The following is a 20,343-nucleotide window of genomic DNA, read 5'->3' as shown; positions in this document are numbered from 1 at the left end:
CGTGAGTAATGCTGATGCCTGTTGCCATGGTGATTGGGGTCAATGAATGGTTGCCATGGAGCTCACTACTTGGAATTCTGGGAAGGGGATATTTTGATGTGTGTGTCTGAACTTGTGGGTGGAGGATGATGAAAGCCTATATATACATTATAAATGAGACTGTACAGTATGAATCACTGTCTGTGTGTGTGTGTGTGTGTGTGTGTGTGTGTGTGTGTGTACATACAATACAGGCGGCCTAATAGCAACAACATTAAAAAGAATTACAATAAATGCAACAATGAGTCATGAACGATTTACGATTTGAATACCTAACTTTTACATTGGTCTTCAAAATACAAAAAGAATATAGAGATAGTTTAGACTAGAAAATTAGACCGACCTGGAAGTGACCATTTGTTTGGGAGTGTGTGCAGAAATGGTGTTTTTAGCCACCATTTATTTAGAATTTGGGGTTTTTAATGTTTATGTATTTATGGTGCTACATGCTATGAGGAAAATGTTCTAAAGTTTGAGATGAACAATTAATGAAACTAACAATCTAAATGATTTGGGGGTGTAAAGTCTTTTTGTACTTTTTTGGTGGTTGATGTGGATAAAAGCATGGAAAATAAAATGGTGTGATGAATCATTATATTGTAAGAGAAACTGTTAATTTATATAAATAACCACCAGGAACCAGCAGGAATATCTGTTTTTGAACATTGGTGCCAAAATTGTAGAAACATCCAGTGTTTCCATTAAGATACCCTTCTTATTTCCTACTGGTGCAACATTTCCTTGTATCAGACGGATGAAACATCTGCATTCTAATCTTCCTGTCACCCACCATCACCACTATGTGCCTCGTCTGATGAGTCTGTTCTCAGTGATGTTGTGCTTAATAGTGTCTAAGTGCCATTATTCATGCATGCATGCGTTTAAGACAACTTTAAGCTGTTATTTCTACTGTAAAACATGCATGAGGATCCTTTAAAGGAACTTTATATGTGGTTTTCTACTCCGTCCCCTTCATCGCCTTTGACGCATGAAAATGTTTTTTTTTTAGATAAATGTTCCAGCAAACAACTGTTCACGCAGCAGAAAAAGCACCATAACTTATTCATCGTCTTTATTTAGCAGAACGTTCGGAACCTGTTGATGTAAAAGGAACTAAATTTGGCAGATTTAATGTTTTACATGTAGTTTTGGCTTCAGTTTTTTCTGATGAAGCTATGAATGTAGTAGGTTTCTGGGTCACTGTGTGTGTGTCTGTGTGTGTGTGTGTGTCACCTGTCATACTCTGCATCTGATTCATTTGTTTATTTCTGTTTGTCTGTCTCTGTGTGTGTTTGTGTGCAGGCTCAGTCGCTCATATCCTGCATCCCATTCATTTGTTTATTCATGATTAGTTTAGCGTGTGTGTGTGTGAGTAGACTACACAAGACTGAGGATTTACTTTCCATCCACCTGATGTCAGTAGAAAACGAGGTCATTGCCCGCCATGCCCTGAACTGCTGAGTCAGCTTGCAAATAATGGAAACTAAAAGGTGAAGGAATTGCAAGAGAAACTGCTGATGATACAATGAACTGTTGCAATATATCAGCACAGTATGCTCACATTCAAAATGCACATCTGTCACACGAATACACCCAAACTGTGTATGTGCATTTTAGGCCAGTGGCTCAGATTAGGAAGCACCACAGAAGAAAGCACACATGCACAGTCACACTTTGCATCGATGCCCCATCTACATTTGATGTGATTCTACTTTTTTGGTTCCAGTTCTAAAGCAGATGTTTTCCAGTTCTAGCTTGTTTAACAGGTTAACGTCTGGCATCTTACTCTACAAAGTCACGTGTTGTTTCCACTCAAGGCACAGCATGTCTAACAGACATTTATCTTGTCAATTCCAGTGAATAACCGTGATGTCTAGTTGCATGTGAGTACCGTAGCCATTGGGTCCAGGCTTGTCTGGTATTAGAACACTTGATGTTCTCTCCTCCAAAGCCCCCGTGGTCCATGAAATGATGCTGATGTGAATGTGATGCCCTGTGACACATCGAGTCTGAAAGACATGGGGGCTCGGATATGTCTCTGGACTGGAAGCCGTGTGCTTGCATTTGCGTGTGTGTGTGTGTGTGCACACCTCTCTCTCGTGTGAAGAGATGCCAGAGGATAGCCACGCAAGCTTCATGGTAGAGTACACTCACGACGTGGGGGACGAGAATAGACATTGTACACTAGTGTGGATGGTTGTCAGGGCTGCTGGGAGTGCACGTGGAGCCTGTGCACGTGAGGTTCCCCTCCCCCCTCTCTGCTGATGTCAGACTGCGTACAGTATGCTACCACTGGCAGCGACTACGGGCCCATCCCCCCTCTGGACTGGGCTGCATCATCATCATCATCATCAGCAGAGCAGCTTTGGGGTGTTCAAAACACACACTGAACACACACAGGAAGCAAGTGTCACTGAGACCAAATGTTGAAACACGCACATGTATCATTTTCCTCCTCACTGCCTTGTTATCTTTATGCCGCCATCGGGTCTTGCAGCATTACTCATAATCTAATAATCCCATAACTCTCTGGTGTACTTAGTTAAAAGAAACATATTAATAGCTGAGATACTGAACACTGTCGGGGGTATCAGAAGGGATAAATAAGGACAAACACACACTGACAAGCTTGCACACACTCAAACTCACACCTTCTCTTTTATAGTGTTGGGTTTTTTTTGCATTTAACCTTGCCAAAGCTGACAACCTTCTTGGAGTATTGATTTTCAAAGCTCCACATAATTCCCAGCTCACTTTGACATACACACAAAAACACGCATGTCAGAGACAAACAAACGCTATGGTCCACGGTCATCCTATTATCTGCACTGAACTTGAAAACTTGGATCAATAGGGTGTTTGCTGCTCCTGTATCAAATGTTGTCTATGCATCCTTGTCAGTCACTGTTTATTGGCAGTGTGTGATGCTCGAGACACGACACGCTCATAATGAGCTTATCCTCTAGATTGAACATCTGTTTGACATCAGATGTCTTGGTGTTTTGCACAGTGACTTAATGGAGAACATGATGCTGTTGGGAATGAAGTTTGTGTGTGCAGTGTTGTATTTCTAATTGACATGCGGCAAAAGAGCAGAAACTGTAAACCAGTTTGATGGATTAGACTCCTTGCCAGAAAGTTTTGCAACAACAATACTCAAGTGCAGCAAATTACTGAGACAGCTTAATGAAAGGTCAGGGCTCCCATCAAATCTGTTCTCCAGCACTCTCTTTCTCTTCGAAACAATATAAATCAGCCTTCTGTGCAGACCTCACACACGTCTCCCATGCTGTGTCAGTGTGGTGCTGTGGTAGAGAAAAGTGCAGTCTGTGTAAACAGTGTGTGTTCTGGATGAGAGGAGCAGAGGACAAGTGCAAGACAGACACAACTCAAGAATTAGCTGAACATCTCCAGGCATTGTAAAAAAGCTCAGGAGCAGAAAGGAATTCTGGGAATGTTGTTCTCCAGAGCAGGTGCTAAAGCTGCACCAGTCCCCCCCCCCACCCCCCAAAGCAAAAACAGTCCAAGTCACAGCTTTTCTAGCATAAACTCCCTTGGCAGGTGTTGTTGTGTTTACTTGCTCTTCCTCCTTTTAAAGAGCTGAAGATGAGGGTGGGGTTGACATGATGAGATCATCATCTCCCAGGATTTTGGGGTTATGGCCAACATGTTCCAGCACGTGCAGGGCGTGACGCTGATCCTTGGCTCAATAGTCTCCAATAAACTCCAGCTGATCCTGAGGATGGGTGGAGAAATAAGTTCATTTTTATTTATTTGAGGGGAAATTCTTTGTTGTTTCTTTGCTTTTCTTTTGCAAAATTACTTTCCAGTCTTATGTCGTTTTTTTTTTGGTGTATTTGGGTGTGTGCCATTTGACATAGTAAGACCTCAAGAACAGCCTCTGTGGCCCACATTCAAGGAGTTGTCATAACAACTGACCCTTTAAATGTGGACATGTGTCCGCGTGTGTGTGTGTGTGTGTATGCAAGTGTGCACGCTAATGGAAGAAGACCCTTAGGGGAAAGATGGTAAAGGCTTCTCTGCCACCCAAACCACCTAACACCCTGCTGAGGGCCTTCAGCTCCCATTATCTTCATATTCAGTGTGGATTTAAAAGATTTATAAAATGCTTCTTAAATCTAGAGTACTTTATAGCATTTTTGTTACAAACTCGATATTTAATTCGAAGTTGCCTGTACCCAAAATAAAACCTTTTTACGTTGCTGCCACCTCTACTAACAGCTCACCTTATGGATACTTAAGTACCATCTATGTCTCTGCATGATGTCATTCATTGATCGTGCAGTCCGGCCGTGGCTACTAATCTTCCAGAGTGATGCCTATGTCGATTCAGTCATCAGGATTAATGATCAAGTCTGTGAGACTGTGATGTTCGCTGACTGATTGCAGCTTAATTTTCAGTGGGGGTGAAATACAGGAAATGTAAATGCTGGTGAAAGATGGTGTGGCTCATGTTCTGATGGTGTGGCCGTGCAATGAACTTGCCGATGCTTTACACTCTGTTTACTTTGTTCTGTCAATCATATGTTCATCTTTCTCTCTCTTTGTTCCCTTCGCATCATTTTCTGCTTTTTAAGATTTCAAAAACATGTCAGACTCAAATATTACAATTTCTTTTTCTCTGTTATTAGTCACTGTGACATTGAGACGTACCACAAATCCAGGAATCTTTGAACTCTTGTGTTTTTTTTACTGTGACTTTAATAGTTTTCAGCTTAATGTGTGGTTCCTCTTCTCAGAAATGGAAGTCTTGCTGGTTTGTACAGAGTCTGGTATTACTGAAGAGTAGATCTGATTAACCGTGTGGCTTTGTGTTCTCTCTACAGGGCTGGCATTGATGATGTCGAGACAGACGTGGTGGAAATCGAGGCGAAGCTCGACAAGGTATGTTATTTCTGCAGGCTGTGCTGCTCATTAAAAATATCCAATCTGAGCAATATACTTCATGTATATGTTGCTTTTAACTGGTGTTAAATTGTATTTCTCATGTTTCTAGCGAAAATCACTCACACACTTCTCTAGAATGTCGACCATGATGTGGACAATATATTGTTCAATGTATGAAAAAAAAAAAATATGGACGCTTTGGATTTGATTCACATTGTTTGAATGAAAAATGCCACCACATGGTGATGTTGTTTATGAACAGTGCTTTCCTTAGACACTTTGAAACTGATCGGAGAGTCTTCTGTATCTCCGTCTGTCTATTTCTCTCTGTTACCTAAATGTCAAGGCTATTTAAAACAAGAAACACTGTAGACGTGCATTATTATATTTAATACGTTCACGGTCTGCTAGATAACACACACACACACACACACACACACACATTGGTACTGGTTCACTGCAAATACACTGAGCAAACACTGATTAATGTCACAGAGGCAGTTTTATATTCTGTAGTATGACAGCATCACACAGAGCAGTCCCCTGTTATCTGAGCATGTGATGTCTTTGTTTTTACCTGCTTCACCAGAGAAAATGCAGCATGCAATGCAACAACAGCGCATCAGTAATTATTAGTGTTTGCATTTGGAAATGAAGTCATGTAGGCTCATTTAACACCCGCCAATGTGGAGAGATTTTTATTTATTTACCTGGATTAATTTCACAAAGGATCTTTTTTAAGGAACCACAATGACCAAGAAGATGAGAGTCTTAATTGATACATATATCACATGTTCATATTCGTGTAACTTCTCTTAAAGGTTAAAGACATGATATGGATTAGCTGCGCTCGCCTAGAAAATCACAATCAAAAATGATAGTAAAATTAGTTAATGGTAAAGTAGACAATTATTGTCAAATGATGTTAAAAAGTATGTAAGACCAGCAGGAAGTGATAGCAAATGGCCTCCAGGGAATCTATGAGCTAAGATAATGCCTCTTTAGATAAACTAATAGGGTCGTAAGTCAGAGAGTGTATAGAGGATGAGTTACTGTTAATGTAATTAAGTGGTGACCACACAGCCCGTCTACTTCTATCTCCCTTTGATTCACTTTGTTTTTTGCTCCTGCTCACTCTACTCAAACAATTCTCTTCTCATCAATAACATGTTCAAATTGAGGTCAGTTACAGGCGTTCAGTCCATCTTGTGTGGATAATAGAAACGGATTAATGTCCTTTGTGAAGTGATGAAGTGGTTATTTAGATGATTGTGACATTTTCTTGGTATAGCAGTCTATCTCAGGTTCATCAATAAGACTACACTGTTACAAACCCATCTCCTAAATTAATAAAACCAACAGGCGACACTTTGACATTTCAAACGAATGTCCATGCCCCCACCCATACACACACGTAAACACACACGTGCACACCCATCAACAGATTACTCCTGCCCCCAACAGGTCAGGACCCTCCACTGAACTTTGAGCTCCATTTGAACACCATTGGGGAAAAATGACCTGGGTCGGGGGGGGGAGCGGTGCAGGTTTCCATTGGGATGATTTGTTCTGTTCAGCAGGGGTCCTTGCTCTGCTCTGCTGGGACGCTCTGAAGTTGCCTGAGGACGTCCTGGCAGCAGTGAAGTCTCTTAGAGGATAACAATTACGAGATTGATGACAGCTGAACCAGCCTGCAGAGATGTTGACCGTTCTGACCGCCGTAAAAACATTAATTGCTGCCCTTTGTATTGATTCAGTCCTGGCTAGATAGATTTTTATAGCTTACTATTGTAGTGGAATTAAGTATTTTTGGCTTGTTAATGCACAAGCCACAACCAGCAAAAGTGTCACTACTATAGACAATTTTCCAATATGTTGAAAATGTAAAATACTAATCCCACACCTCATTGACCAGCAGGACCTGTGCATTACACTGTGACTGTTTTGGTCAATTAACATGGAGAGGTCTGTCATGTTGTACCAGATGTGGCATTTTGACTCCGAGCGGACCCCTGTGGTTCTTCCAGCCCATTTATCAACAAATCCTGACACATATACTGTGCCTCTAATAGCAGTGCTCAGACCCTGGGGGCTCAGTACAGCACACGATGTGATCAGATTCCCCCATATCACCCAATTTGTTGACGGATATGTTGCCAGACCAGCCTGGGAGCAGCAGCAGCAGCAGCAGGGCAGGAATCATGCTGCCTAGCCTTCTGCATGGATTTATAACAGTGTCAGTCATGTACTGTATGAATCACATAAGATAATGGCACCTACAGAAAAAGAGCGTGCACACTGTACGTTTTGCAAATCCAGCTTGCATGTTTTGAGTGAGCAGCTCATTTCAGCAATGCTCACATATACAACTAGAACTGTTATTTTTTAGTCGTGCTGTCATAGACTGTGGAGTTATCGGTCCTCGCTCTGCAGTTTCGCATCTCTGGTCTATGCAGAGTAAAAGTCTTGCCATCAGCCACCCAGAAAACCACATTCACATAGCGACAACCTTGGGAACTCCTGCTCCAAATGAGATAATTAAAGGTTTACTTCACTCTCTCCTCTGTGTGCTGCACCAACTCTCACACATGTTCTGATTCTGTAGGACGCACAGCTGCGTCAGTGCAGTGGTAATGACAGTGTACCCCTCTGTAGCTTATCATATAACCCGTAAAGTGGTTGCCAGTTGATGTGGTGTACATACCATCACTGTGAACTGTCTGCACCTGGTAATATGCATGTTTACAATTAGGTTTTTACTCTCACGTGGCAGAAATCACACTCTGTTCGCTACCTTCTATACAGTATGTGTACTGTATTACTTTAACATTTCATTTGACTGCCTAAATTCTCTATGTGAAATGTGGACACCACACAGCAGTAGCTCCCAGTCCTTTTTGAAACGTGTCCTTCATAGTGATTTTTAGTCATGCCAGCAGCTTTGGTGCAGGCTAGATTATCTAAACTATTTGACGGATTCCCTTGAAGGTTTGCACAGATGTCCATGGTCCCCAGAGTATGCTACTAACTTTGACCCCTTGACTTTTTGTGAAGTGCCACCAGGATTTTGACCTTTTATGGTTTGTAATGAAATTGTTAAAGACTTACATGGATTGATATTAATCTGGGATTTTTAAACTCAAGCCCTACTTTCACATATTCTGGGTTTGAACTGACTGGTAGTTAAAAATATTTTTGGAATTGATCCAGCAGGTCACCTCCGCCAGTACGGGCTGCGAACGGGCTACAACGGCTGCAATGTAATCTTTTGGGGCAACTGCACCGTCAAAGCACATTCACAGAAAGTGCTTATTTTTGCCACCGACATGCTCAGATTGTTATTGTAAGTGTCTGATAACATTACAGAAACGATCCCCACAGAGGCAGATCTGTAAATCCTTTTTGTTTTCCCAGAAATAACTGTTATATCACTTGGTTCATTGCCACCAGACTCCTTTGGCAAAAGCAGTAATTTTACCTTGCAGAACGTGAGAGTTGCTGGTCTACCGCTGCCACAACTGGTTAGTTTGTTTGTGTTATTGTGAGAGTTTGGGATTTTAAAGAGTTTGTTCAGATCTGAACTGATGTGTTAAAACACCAAAGTTACAGCAGCTAGACTAGACTAGGCGATATAACTGCTGTTTCTAGTTAAATAACAAGGATTTCACATGTCTGTTTCTGTAGGTATTCCTTCTATAATCTGGGTTTGTGAGTGGCAAAAATAAGCGCTTTTAGTGGATGTACTTTGATGAGCAAGGATGCCCCAAAGCATTACATTACAGCCATTATAGACCTTTAGCGGCTGCTGGTAGAGGTGATCTTCTGGACCAGTTCTAAAACATTTTGTACCTACCAGTCATTTTGCATCCAATTAGGTCCCAGGGTTAAAAATACTGGTGTTGTCCTTTAACAGTTTGTGTATATGGGGATTTTTGAGTGAGTGAAGGAGAAATTTCAGTTAAAGTCCTACGTCTGTTGTCAAAGTGACGGCGGGTACAGAGATTATGAGGCCATCTGCCCATGATCATCTTATTCAATTTTTCATTTACCTTTTTCAGATTTGTACTCTTCAATCAGAATGCTTGATAATTACTCATTTGGATACCAGACACTCAAGCTACTGTAATGCCCCGCCTGGCCTTGATACAGACATGAGGATTATTCTAAATTTGAGCATTGTCCTGGATTCTGCATGTGACTAACAATTCTTATAAGCTTTGTTTGATTTACGTCATCACTATTCTCATCTATTAATATCCTAGCATCACATTGTATGAAAGCATGTGACTCTTTTAATAAAGTTCTTATAAAGTGATTGTTTTTATGTTTCCCCCTCCTCCTAGCTGGTGAAGCTGTGCAGTGGGATGATCGAGGCTGGCAGGGCCTACGTCAGCGCCAACAAGCTCTTTGTTAACGGCATCAAGGACCTGTCCCAGCAGTGCAAGAAAGAGGAGATGATATCGGTGAGCAGCAGCAGCAGCAGCGCCATCTTCAAAACTGAGCTCAAATCTGTACAGTGTATGAGGGTCGGCTTCTTAACAGATGACCGCTCATCTATCTTTTTGCGAGGACATTCCTGTGATTCCCCCCATGAATAATAACAGTAGAGCAGTATAAACAGTGCTGTCCAGACCCCGAGTCATCCAGCTGTTTTAAACATGACAGATGTGACCACATGCAGACAGTGCTGATAGTTTACATGCCTGGAAGCAGAGAGATCTGAAACCTGCTTTATGGTTTTCTTTTAGGAAAACATTTGGACTGGATTTCCTGTCAGTACGGGTGTCGCCCCAGTAGCTTTGGGGTGAAGCAGTAGAGACATACTGTTAAGCTTATTTTGTGCCAAATACACATCCAAGTCATGTTATGTGGCCAGTAAAGTATACACAGAAACAGTTGAGAAAAGTGTTTTTAAAAGTGGTTTTTTTTTATGGATTCAATATAATTTATTATTTGAAAAAGGTGTTTATGCTCATATGGAAACCTGTGTGCTAACGTGTGTGTGTGTGCGTGTGTGCGTGCGTGTGTGTGTGTGTGTGTGTGTGTCGTCAACATTGCAGGAATGCCTTGAAAAGTGTGGAGAAAGCCTCCAGGAGATTGTCAACTACCACATGGTAAGACAGTGTGACACACACATGCACACACACTAGTTTTAGCCACAGGCGAGAGGTCGGGGTGGAGTGCTGTTACAACGCGCCCAGGTCCTCTTGGCATGTTAATGTCTTTCAGACATCCAGCCCCTCCTGGGTCAAGTATTGCACAACACACACACACACACACACACACACACACACACACACACAAAATTTAACTGTGACCTCACTGTGATGGTGAATCTGTCCACATTGGCCGGTCCATATATATGTGCCTGATTCAAACCACATGCTTCACCAGTGAAGTACGGCAGCTATAACGCACCGTCACACACATACGCAGGTCTCATTCATATGACTCTCATATGATTAAGCGTGATTAAGAAATTGCCTTTTCTGGGAATTCTGCTGCAGGTTCGGGAAACCCTACGGCTACATTTAAAGAGATATTATGACATTTTGAATATTTGTAAGTCATAAAAATTTACAGTTACGTGCATGAGTGTCTTTCATCACACTGTGATGAAGAAATGTCAGGGCGTGTGGTGTGTTCGGGTGTTTGATTGCATGTGTGTGATCAAATACAGCAAAAAGCAAATTAGGATCTGTGACAGTAAACACGAGACAGAAACGGAAAGAGAGCTGGAGAAAATCGAGGGCTGTGGGAGGAAAAGGAGGAGTTAAGGGAGCAAAGCGAAAGGAAGTGAAAAAGAAGAAGTTGTGGGACACATCAGGCGACAGTTTTCCCATTTAGACAAATACTTCATTACATGTTTTGGTCTCATTAAAGATCTGCTTATGTTTTGAAGTAAAAGCTTGTGTGTTTGAGATTAAGACTTTGAGGACCTCCATCTCTTGCAAAGTCAATGAAGACATACAAGCAAATAGGTTTATTTTATTTATATTATATACTATACAGGACTGCAGTACTAAGACCTTCTCATGTTAAAGCTGGTACCAAATACGCTGGTTGGGATCCATTTTTGTTTTTGTATTTTTTTGTTCCTTTTTTTAAAAAAATTGAACGTCTGTGTCCCATCAGTCTGCTGCACGGTGACTTTTACAGGCTGTGGACGTATAATAGACGATTATCAGCAAGTCTTATCTTCCCGTTTTTACCTCTATGTTGTGCTTTGACCTCACCAGAGTCTCTTATCTTCCCCTTTTTGCTTTTACAGTTGCACTGCCCTGCTTTAGCCATTCCTATCCACTACGCTCTAACCCCCAGATGGGGGGGCTCCTGCTTCGTGATTTCTTCCTTTGTTAATTTTTGTTTTTGGGGGGGGGGGTGCATACATTTTACTTTAACAAATATACAGCAAAAATAAACTTAAGTAGTTGAAAGTCATTCAAACAGTGTTCTCTAGGTAAAGATTGGTTAAATAGAATCACAGGAACCCACAAGCATCAAACATCAAATAGGATTAAAAATAAAAGTTTATTCTCCCATATTCCTCACTAATCTATCTTGTTCTTGCCCCCATATTCTTTAGTCGTGCTGTTAACTTCACTGACTCCACCAAGGTCAAGCCTGTTTAACCCCGAGCTCTGTAAATCAAATCAAAGTGCTGCACGCTAGATGAGATCCATCAGCTGAATCAATCCCGTGGATTCTCCTCCTCTCTCTTTCCCTCTAATGGCTGCCTTCACCTTTCTTTTCATTACATGCACTGACATGTTTCAAAGATTTTCTTTAAGTTTATCACATAACCCTCCTTTAGCATGAAAACATCTAGTCAATATGGCTTTCGGCCAGGCTGATAGTGTACCTTCTATGTTGTTTTTATTGTTACTACTTGTTTCTCCTCCTCTGCCCCTCAACAACCTCTCCATCCATCTTCCTTGTACCCTCTTCTTCTGCCCCCTCCTCTTCTACCCTGCACCACAGGCGTCCCACTCCTCCACTCTTACACCCACGAATTACACTAATAGCTTGTCTGGCAGACCGTATGAATGAAGGGATGGAGGGAGGGAAGGGAAAGACAGTGAAAGGAAATCTGTCTTTGTTCGACCACCCACTGAAGCCTATTTCTGCACCTTCCCAGCTCTCTGTGGGCACAAAAGAAGACATTCAAACAGGAGAATGAATCACCCAGTAAATCACTTGCTAAGCAAATCTGTGCACTTTCAAACATGCATAATTCGCACCCTTAATCTTAACAGATTGCGAAAGATATCACACAGGATTTGAACAGATTCTTGTGAGATTGTTGTGCACTTGCTAACTAATTTTTGGGCAACTCTTCCTCCTGTGGTGGAATTTTTCCTGCAAAATCTACATGCTGGTTTTCTTTTCTCTGCAGCTCAGAGTAGACAGCAGGAGAGGAGACTGATGGGTCTTCTACAGTAGCAGATATTATAAGATGAGATCTGTGGGGACAATAGTGCTGGGGAAATGAGTGTAGACATTCTTGTAGGCTGTCTTGGGTCATACCCAGGGCACCATAATCCAGCAGGTTTGAGTGGAATAGTTGACATGTGGGTTCAAAGTCTATCTGATGGAAATTATTTAGTTGTTTTTTTTTCTGGGATTTAATTATTTTCTGTGGAACTGTCAAGTACCAAATACTCATTTTGCACAGCACACATTGTCTACAATCTCTTAACACATGTGATATAGTTACATACAGAACGTGCACACAGCTCACAGTTGTTATATATTATTATTATTAGTAGTGGTATTATTTGTACCATTATTATTATTATAATATGGTACAGCGCCTCACTCTGAGTGTACATGTTGTTATGTGTTATTGTTGGTGGTGGTAGTATTATTAGTATTATATAATACATCTTCTCACTCTGAGTGTACATGTTGTTATATATTATTGTTGGTAGTAGTAGTAGTGGTAGTATTATTGGTATTATATAGTACAGCGCCTTACTATGATTGTGCATGTTGTTATATATTTTTATTAGTAGTATTATTATTAATATTATTAGTAGTGGTATTATTGTTATTATTATTATAAGACTCTGGACTCACCTGGTGCAGTAATTTACCTCTGTGTAATAATTTGTAATAATAATTTTTAATACATCGTTTTCTTTTATTCATACTTTTATATATTTATATTTTACTTTGTGTTTGAAGTGTATTCTTATTCTTTTGAGCTGTGTGTAACAAAAAGCAATTTCCCCCTGGGGATTATTAAATCAGATTCTGATTAAGCCGGCTAGCAGTTTGTTAAAGAGCAGGTTGTTGAGCATTTTTTTTATAACTGTGATGACAGAAGCAAATGCTCTCACAAATAAATACAAGGGTAAAAACACAATATTTTAAAGTGCCGTTCCGTTTTTTTTCTTTTTAATCTTTCATTTGATATTGGAAACTTTATTCCTCATTTAGGTTATGCTGTTTCCGTAATTAAAGGCAGAGTCTGCAATGTTGGAGAAACAAGCAAGAGTAGCGAGACTTTGAAAATATCCAACTGAAAATATCCCTTCCCCTTCATGCTTTCCTCCAAAGCCACTCACCCACAACACATGAGCGCTGCCTGACTAATGTTACTACGAGGGGACGAGTCCACGAAAGTGATGAGAAGTGTGCACATTCACTGTGTGCACAACTGCTGACTGACAACCTCTCTTAGTTTTTCAGTCTGACCAGTAAACAACTCTTTTAAACGCCACAAGCATATAAACAAAGAAAAGCAGCTGTCATGTACATAACGTTACCTTTTAGCTCATAGGTACTGCTCACTGGGCCCAGAGGCCTTTGTGCTTTGTGCTGTTAGCTCACTAAAAGCAGCGGCTCTCTTTCGTTCTCCGGCTCAGTGGGTGTGTGCTTCATGCTGGTAACTCGCTGAATTTAATTTTAGCCACGCTTTCTTTACCATTCTTGTACAATTAGCCTGCTAGCTTTAACCTTGTGGAGACTCTGATCATGCTGGTGCGCTTGCAGTCTGCACCGTTTGCATCTGAGTTTATCACAGTCCTGTGACAGCCACAGACACCGGATTATTTTCTTTTTTAGTCAAACTGTTTGATTTATTGACTGATGTCGGGCTGGTATGAGAATTTCAAGAAATATAACAAAAAGTGCATCTAAACTAAGTTGCACACCCTGTCTTTAAGTAGGTGTATGTATGCCAAGTTGTTTCAGATATAACCACAGTGTTGTACGAGAGCAAAGAATTGATAGCGTTGGTAGAAAGGGACCGCAGGTGCACATGTGTGTGTGTAAAGATGTGTCTGATGCCTGACTGGCCACTTGAACCTCCACCACGCTTTTGTAGCCATTTGAGAGGCCATTTATAAAATCTGCACCCGCAGAAGAGCAGGAGGTGCTTTATATTCCCGCAATGAGCACAGACTACATTTGTTAAAAGTTGTGAGCTGCCATCTAAAGCAAGAAACCAGAGGCTCTGTGAAGTCATCAGGCTCTACAGGAACATAGGTCATATGGACACACACACACACACACACACACACACACAGACTAAGCCAGTAATCCTCAGTGTGTATGTTTATTAACAAGGGATTGCTATAGAAAGTTTAATCCATAGGCTGTCAACAGTGATTGTTTTATACATTGTTTGTGTGTGTATGTGGCTATGAAACAATCACAATCTAATCCAAGAGCATTTCTGTGTGTGTGTGTGTGTGTGTGTGTGTGCGCACACGTGCTTTGCGCGGGTATTGGCTGAGATATTCTTATTGTCCGTGCACATGCATAAATCCGTGAGACGCACATATTTTCCCTAATAAAGATGGGCGGTCTGTTCAACAGCAGCCATTCTGTGTTCATTATACTTGAACTGTGCTCAGAAATGTAGAAAAGGAAGAGAAATCCTGGATCTAGATGCCCACCGTGCACGAGAAATGGAGGGGAACAAACATAAAGAAGGAAGGGGAAGGGAACTGAGGCACAGGACTGTGAGGAGAGAGATAGGAGGAGGAAGACGAGGAAGAGTGGGAATCCCACCGCTAACAGGAAGAGAAATCTGGGATCCTGCAAGGCTGCAAATCTGTTGAGGCAGCAGCTGAGTGAGTGCACATGTGTGCATGTCCTCATCCCTCTTTCCTTTCCCCTCCTCTGCCTATGGCGTAATCCGTTACAGCAGCAATGTGGAAGGGCTCATATTGCCATCTTGTGGTGGGATGTAGCAACTACAGATTTGCAGATTTAATCCAGTCATCACTGTTACAGTCAATTCTTTCGCTGCGGTGCACTGAAGCTCATATGATTATATGAAAAAGCTCATGTTTCACACCTCTGTTACCTTTTCTGTGCACAGATTTTGTTTGACCAGGCTCAGAGGTCGATCAAGCAGCAACTTTACACCTTCATTAAAGAGTGAGTATCTCATCACAATAAACAAAGTAACTTCCTCTTGCTGTTGAAAGATGAAATAGATGTTTGTGGAGTTTGTGAAAGACAGTAAGTGACCCCTACTACAGACAGGTGACATGTCAAAGTGGACTTAAACATTATATTAAACCATTACGTCAAGGCTGTAAGATATAAGAGTCTAGGATACAAAATGTTTTTTTACTCTTATGTCTCCAGATGTAGAAAAGTTGCATTTCTGATTTGTAATCGTTCTGTTATTACACATTTTTGTAACCACAGGCAGAAAAATGCTCATAAATCATGTATTTCAAAGTAACAGACCTACATACTCCTGTGATTTAGCGTAGATGGACTTAAATTAAGCTCTTTGTCTCTGTTTTGCTACGCCTCCAACAGGGATGTCCGCAAGTTCAAGGACACCAAGAAGCAGTTTGACCGGGTGCGTGAGGACATGGAGCTGGCCCAGGTGAAGAACGCCCAGGCACCCCGGAACAAGGTGCACGAGGCTGAAGAAGCCACACAGGCCCTCATCCTCAGCCGCAAAGCCTTCAGGCACCTGGCCCTCGACTACGTGCTACAGGTGAAACACACACACACACAAACCCCAGGTGATGTTACCAGTCATGTCCACTGGGTGGCGCTGACACCCAACAGCTGCTGAGCCCAGACAGACGCCAAACTCTTGAATGCAACTGAGATTTCAACTGTGGTTTTAGAATTCAAAACATGCAGCCTAAAATTTGCCTTTTGCTTTTGCTCTTTGTTTGTGGCAGATTAATGTGCTTCAGGCCAAGAAGAAGTTTGAAATCCTAGATGCAGTGAGTAGCTCTGACACAGCTCCTCTCATTTAATTTCTAACATTGTTGTACACGTTTTGTAAAGGCACATATATTATGTATATGCGGAGTTCCTGGATAAGTATCAGAGTTGTATTACAGCCATCATTGTCTTGTGCAGATGCTGTCCTTCATGCGGGCCCAGTACACTCTGTTCCAGCAAGGCTTTCACATCTTGGATGAAATTGACCCCTATATGAAAAAACTGGCTGCACAGGTGACTAGAACCCAACAAACTGACATCACAAACAAAACGGCATTTACCCCCAAACAAGGAAATACATGTGCGCACACACACGCACATACTGACACATTAGTTTTACTGTGCTCCTTTTTATGAACCGCTCACACACTTGGATAATCAAACTGTCTGGTTTTCAGTTTCTCTTAACTTATGCAGATGTTGAAGTCTTATTTGTGGTTGTAGAGTTTTAGATTTTTCCCATTAAATGCAATAAAATGTCCTACAAAAGAAACTTTGTATTAAAGTTACACTTTAGATCTTGGCAGTTTGTAGAGGTTCGTTTTTGAGAATACAAGCAACTTGCAATGTTTAGAGACGATTTGGCCTCATGTTCATAGAAATATAATAGATGTAATATATTTCTATACTACACTAAAGTAGTTATGTGGTAACAGTGAAGGAGATGGTCACAGTGACTGGGCTAATGAACAGTTTGAACACATACAGCAGGGATAATTTGATCAACTCTGCTGTTGTTTGCTCTTTGCAGCTGGATCAGCTGGTCATCGACTCGGCCATGGAGAAGAGGGAGCTGGAGCACAAACACGCCCTCATCCAGCAGAGAGTGAGACAACAACACTCTTAACTTCTAGCCCTCACTGTCTTAACACTTCATGTCTCCTCCTCCTCCTCCTCTTTCCTCCTCCGTCACCTGCATTCAGCGGTTTTATAATGGAATCACTTCCTTATTTTGAGAATACATTAAAAAAAAAAAACAGTGGAGGCTTTAGACAGCAGTGGTTTGAGTCACAGCTGTTTTCCTTCCGCATTTATTCTATTCAAAATCAGGTCAAGCCTTTTAAGACTGTGGCCATGAACTTGCTTTCAATTACAAGTTATTCCTTTTAAAGCTTTATATGAGTTTCCATATTTCCTAAAAGGTTGCTGAACTAAATTTTACTTCAGACACAAAAGCCATATCAACATTTTTCACCCTCCCTCCTCCTAATTCAGTGGAAGCAGCTCAATAATAGCACAGAGCTGAGAAAAGTTTTTATCTCCGCTTGTCTGTCTGGAATGGAAAATGGAGCTTGACATACCAAAAACTTATCTAATGTTATCATCAAATGCCTTGTATAAAAAAAAGGCTTTCTATTGAAACTTGAATTATTTTTATCGTCTGTTTCGTGACTCGAGCTTCCGTCTATTTCGAGACACAGAAAAAGCTTCTAAAATAATTAGAACAAGTTCATGAGTGTTGAATGTGTGTGTTTTTGTTTTGTTTTTTGTCTTCAGGCTTAAAATAAGAATGTAAAGTAGGAAATCAGCTCCCACAAAGACATTCATTTTATAGGAGACTAAAAATAAAGACAATTCTTTCAAATCCTCACCCTGGCCAGCAGTCATGCACAGATGCACAAAATTCATCCATCTGTTACCTGAAGAGATGCCAAAAACGTGGCTGTTTTCAGCCCAGCTTGGCCTTTCCCTCTGATTGATTTAGTTGCCAAGTGCCGGCATCCCGCCAGTCACGGCACACAGCTTTGTGTCCGACCTAATGGCCTCTCAGCAACTCTTCCTCTTTAATCTGAAAAGCCAAGCACTGAGTGATGCTACTTGACTGTATTTTTTATTACAACAAGTTGAACGTGCTTCATATCTACTGTGTTCAAACTAAAAAGTCAGAGGGACTTTCTAATGAGATAAAGCTATTAAACAGCTATTTCCTGGAGGCCTTGTGTGTTTCAGGAGCACTCTGAACCAGCAGGCTAATTACTCCTAATGAGAAAAGACCTTCTGGACGCTCTGACAATGACTTGGACATGATGGCTCATATTAACATATTTGGCTTCAAGTAGTGAAATTCAATTAGTGCTGATCTTGTATTAACATTGTTGTCTCTCTCTCTCTCTCTCTCTCTCTCTCTCTTCGCCTGATCCTCGGCTGACTGTGTTCTTCCTGCAGACTCTGATGCAGGTGAGTTTACATTTTTCACCAACATTTGAACCTTAGCATTTATCCAAGACATTACTGTACATGCCCCGTACTGCAGTGCAAGACATCCGTCTTTTTAAAAGGATTGAAATGGTCAGTGGAGTGTTGCTCTGAAGACACAGCCTTGTATTTTAGGATTTGTGACCTCATGTTGTTTACCTGACCTTTACTGGCAGTGATGTTGGATTTCTTTTAAGAGGATTGTTTGGGTTGGATGAGGTCTTTTAAATGTGCCGGCTGAGCTCTGTTGTCTACCTAGATCACAATATCTGTAAACAAAGCACCCTTTTTCAACCACGTAATGCCTAAAAATAATGCACAAAGCCTCCGATTTTAAACCCAGACAGTTTTTTCACCACACATTTCCTGGGCTGAACACTCCTGTGTTTACATCAAACGCTTGTTTCAACTTGCACATTGTGATAGCACCCTTGTAAAATGTGGATCAGCAGATGTGTGTGTGTGCGCCTGTGTGTAGTTTAGCAGTGTAGAACAGATTGAGTGACTGATGTATGGCAAGCGATTTTACGGCCATCACATGCTGGCTCCTATTTCAGGAATCAATAGGCTGTGTGTTTGTATGTGTGTATAGAGTGGTCCCTTCATCTTTTGAAGCCTGGGGTGTGTGTGTCAGTGTTTGTTTGGAAGCATCACATTGTCCGTCGATGCCGCTCAGTGCCATTGTGCGCCTGTACGCTTCCACTGAACTACTGTGTGCGTGTGCACGTCATCTGTTTGTCTGTCTGATTAGCTTGTATGAACATGGCTGGTGGTTAGGTGCTTTTGTTAAGACCTGTTGACTTCACTGAACCTTGCGTGTTTCCTTACTTGGACCATCCCACCATCATAATACAAACCTTGTAAACTTATTTTTGTCTCTCATTTAATGCTGTATTTGGTCCCTTGCGCTCTCCCTGCAGATCCTTTATTTTTCTGGGGTATTTTTTCCATCTCTCAAATGCACGCGTACATGGATGCAACCACACACTCCTTCCTTTCTCATAAATGCACACACACACACACACACACACACACACACACACACACAGCTCTTCTCACCCGCTCTTTGAAGAATACAGCTCTCCCAAATATCCTCCCTCTATTTCGTGCCGTTCCAATCCATTTCATCTGAAAATGTGACTCTGAGGATTTGTCAACATGTCAGCAAGCCAGTGAAGAAGATATAATTGTCAAAGTCGAAGCTCAAAAATAGTTTCCTGTGATGTCTTGTTTTGTGTTCAAGCTATATTTTCCATTATCATCTTGTTTTTTTTGTTCCTTTTCTTTTGTTTGTGTTTCTTTTGCAGTGGCCCTTGACATTTTGATTGATGACATTTTTCTCTGACATTTGTTTCACTTTCTGGGATGCCATGTGTCTGTTTTGTGTCTGATTCTTTTCACTTTTCTCCTGACAAAGTGCTGCAGCTGCCAAAGCAAGTAGAGTGAAGTGTACAGTAAGGAATTATCCACCGCTAAATGTCAGATATTAGGATTATTTCGTACTTACAATTAGTACTTTGATACCCCAGCTTGCTCTTATAATACTATACAGTATGTTATATATTGAAATACTGTATTTATAACAAATCATACTGCCGCTGCTATCGATTGCATTTTTTTTTTAGTTGTCATATCCTGACAATCATGGTGTCAGTCATATAAGAATGGAAATAACCCTTAAATTCAATGAAGTTAGCAAACGGAGGCAGTAAGAAGATGATCTGAGCACAGCTGGCTCTGTTCTCTGATGTTGTCCTCTACTGTTGATCCAGCTCAAGTACTCACAGTGCCAGAGATGTCAGTTATGTCAGCAGAGACTGGAGAGATCTGACTGCACGAGGCCAGCCTCAAACCGGTTCTCACCTCCAACCACTGCCAAAGTCAACAGATGGCATTACGACGCACAGTAGTGGGTTGAATGTGAGTGCAAGCGGCAGAGAAAGACAAAGAGCAGAGAGAGAAAGACAGGGACTGAGTATGAAAGAGAATAAA

General features: G+C 41.3%; 1 protein-coding gene across 1 annotated transcript in view; it reads left to right on the top strand.

Annotated features, from left to right (window-relative positions):
* The window catches only part of LOC139215065 (arf-GAP with coiled-coil, ANK repeat and PH domain-containing protein 3-like), a 61,327-nt gene that overhangs the window by 21,181 nt on the left and 19,803 nt on the right, over positions 1-20,343 (top strand). The window contains exons 2-10 of the mRNA XM_070845895.1: positions 4,887-4,944; positions 9,291-9,410; positions 10,008-10,061; positions 15,281-15,339; positions 15,733-15,916; positions 16,110-16,154; positions 16,294-16,389; positions 16,907-16,981; positions 18,322-18,333. Of these exons, the coding sequence (XP_070701996.1) occupies positions 4,887-4,944; positions 9,291-9,410; positions 10,008-10,061; positions 15,281-15,339; positions 15,733-15,916; positions 16,110-16,154; positions 16,294-16,389; positions 16,907-16,981; positions 18,322-18,333 (703 nt within the window). The remainder of the gene's footprint in view (positions 1-4,886; positions 4,945-9,290; positions 9,411-10,007; positions 10,062-15,280; positions 15,340-15,732; positions 15,917-16,109; positions 16,155-16,293; positions 16,390-16,906; positions 16,982-18,321; positions 18,334-20,343) is intronic.

Source organism: Pempheris klunzingeri, chromosome 2, assembly GCF_042242105.1.
Source record: "Pempheris klunzingeri isolate RE-2024b chromosome 2, fPemKlu1.hap1, whole genome shotgun sequence".
NCBI classification, from domain to species: Eukaryota; Metazoa; Chordata; class Actinopteri; order Acropomatiformes; family Pempheridae; genus Pempheris; species Pempheris klunzingeri.
This window is presented reverse-complemented; position numbering and strand designations above follow the sequence as displayed.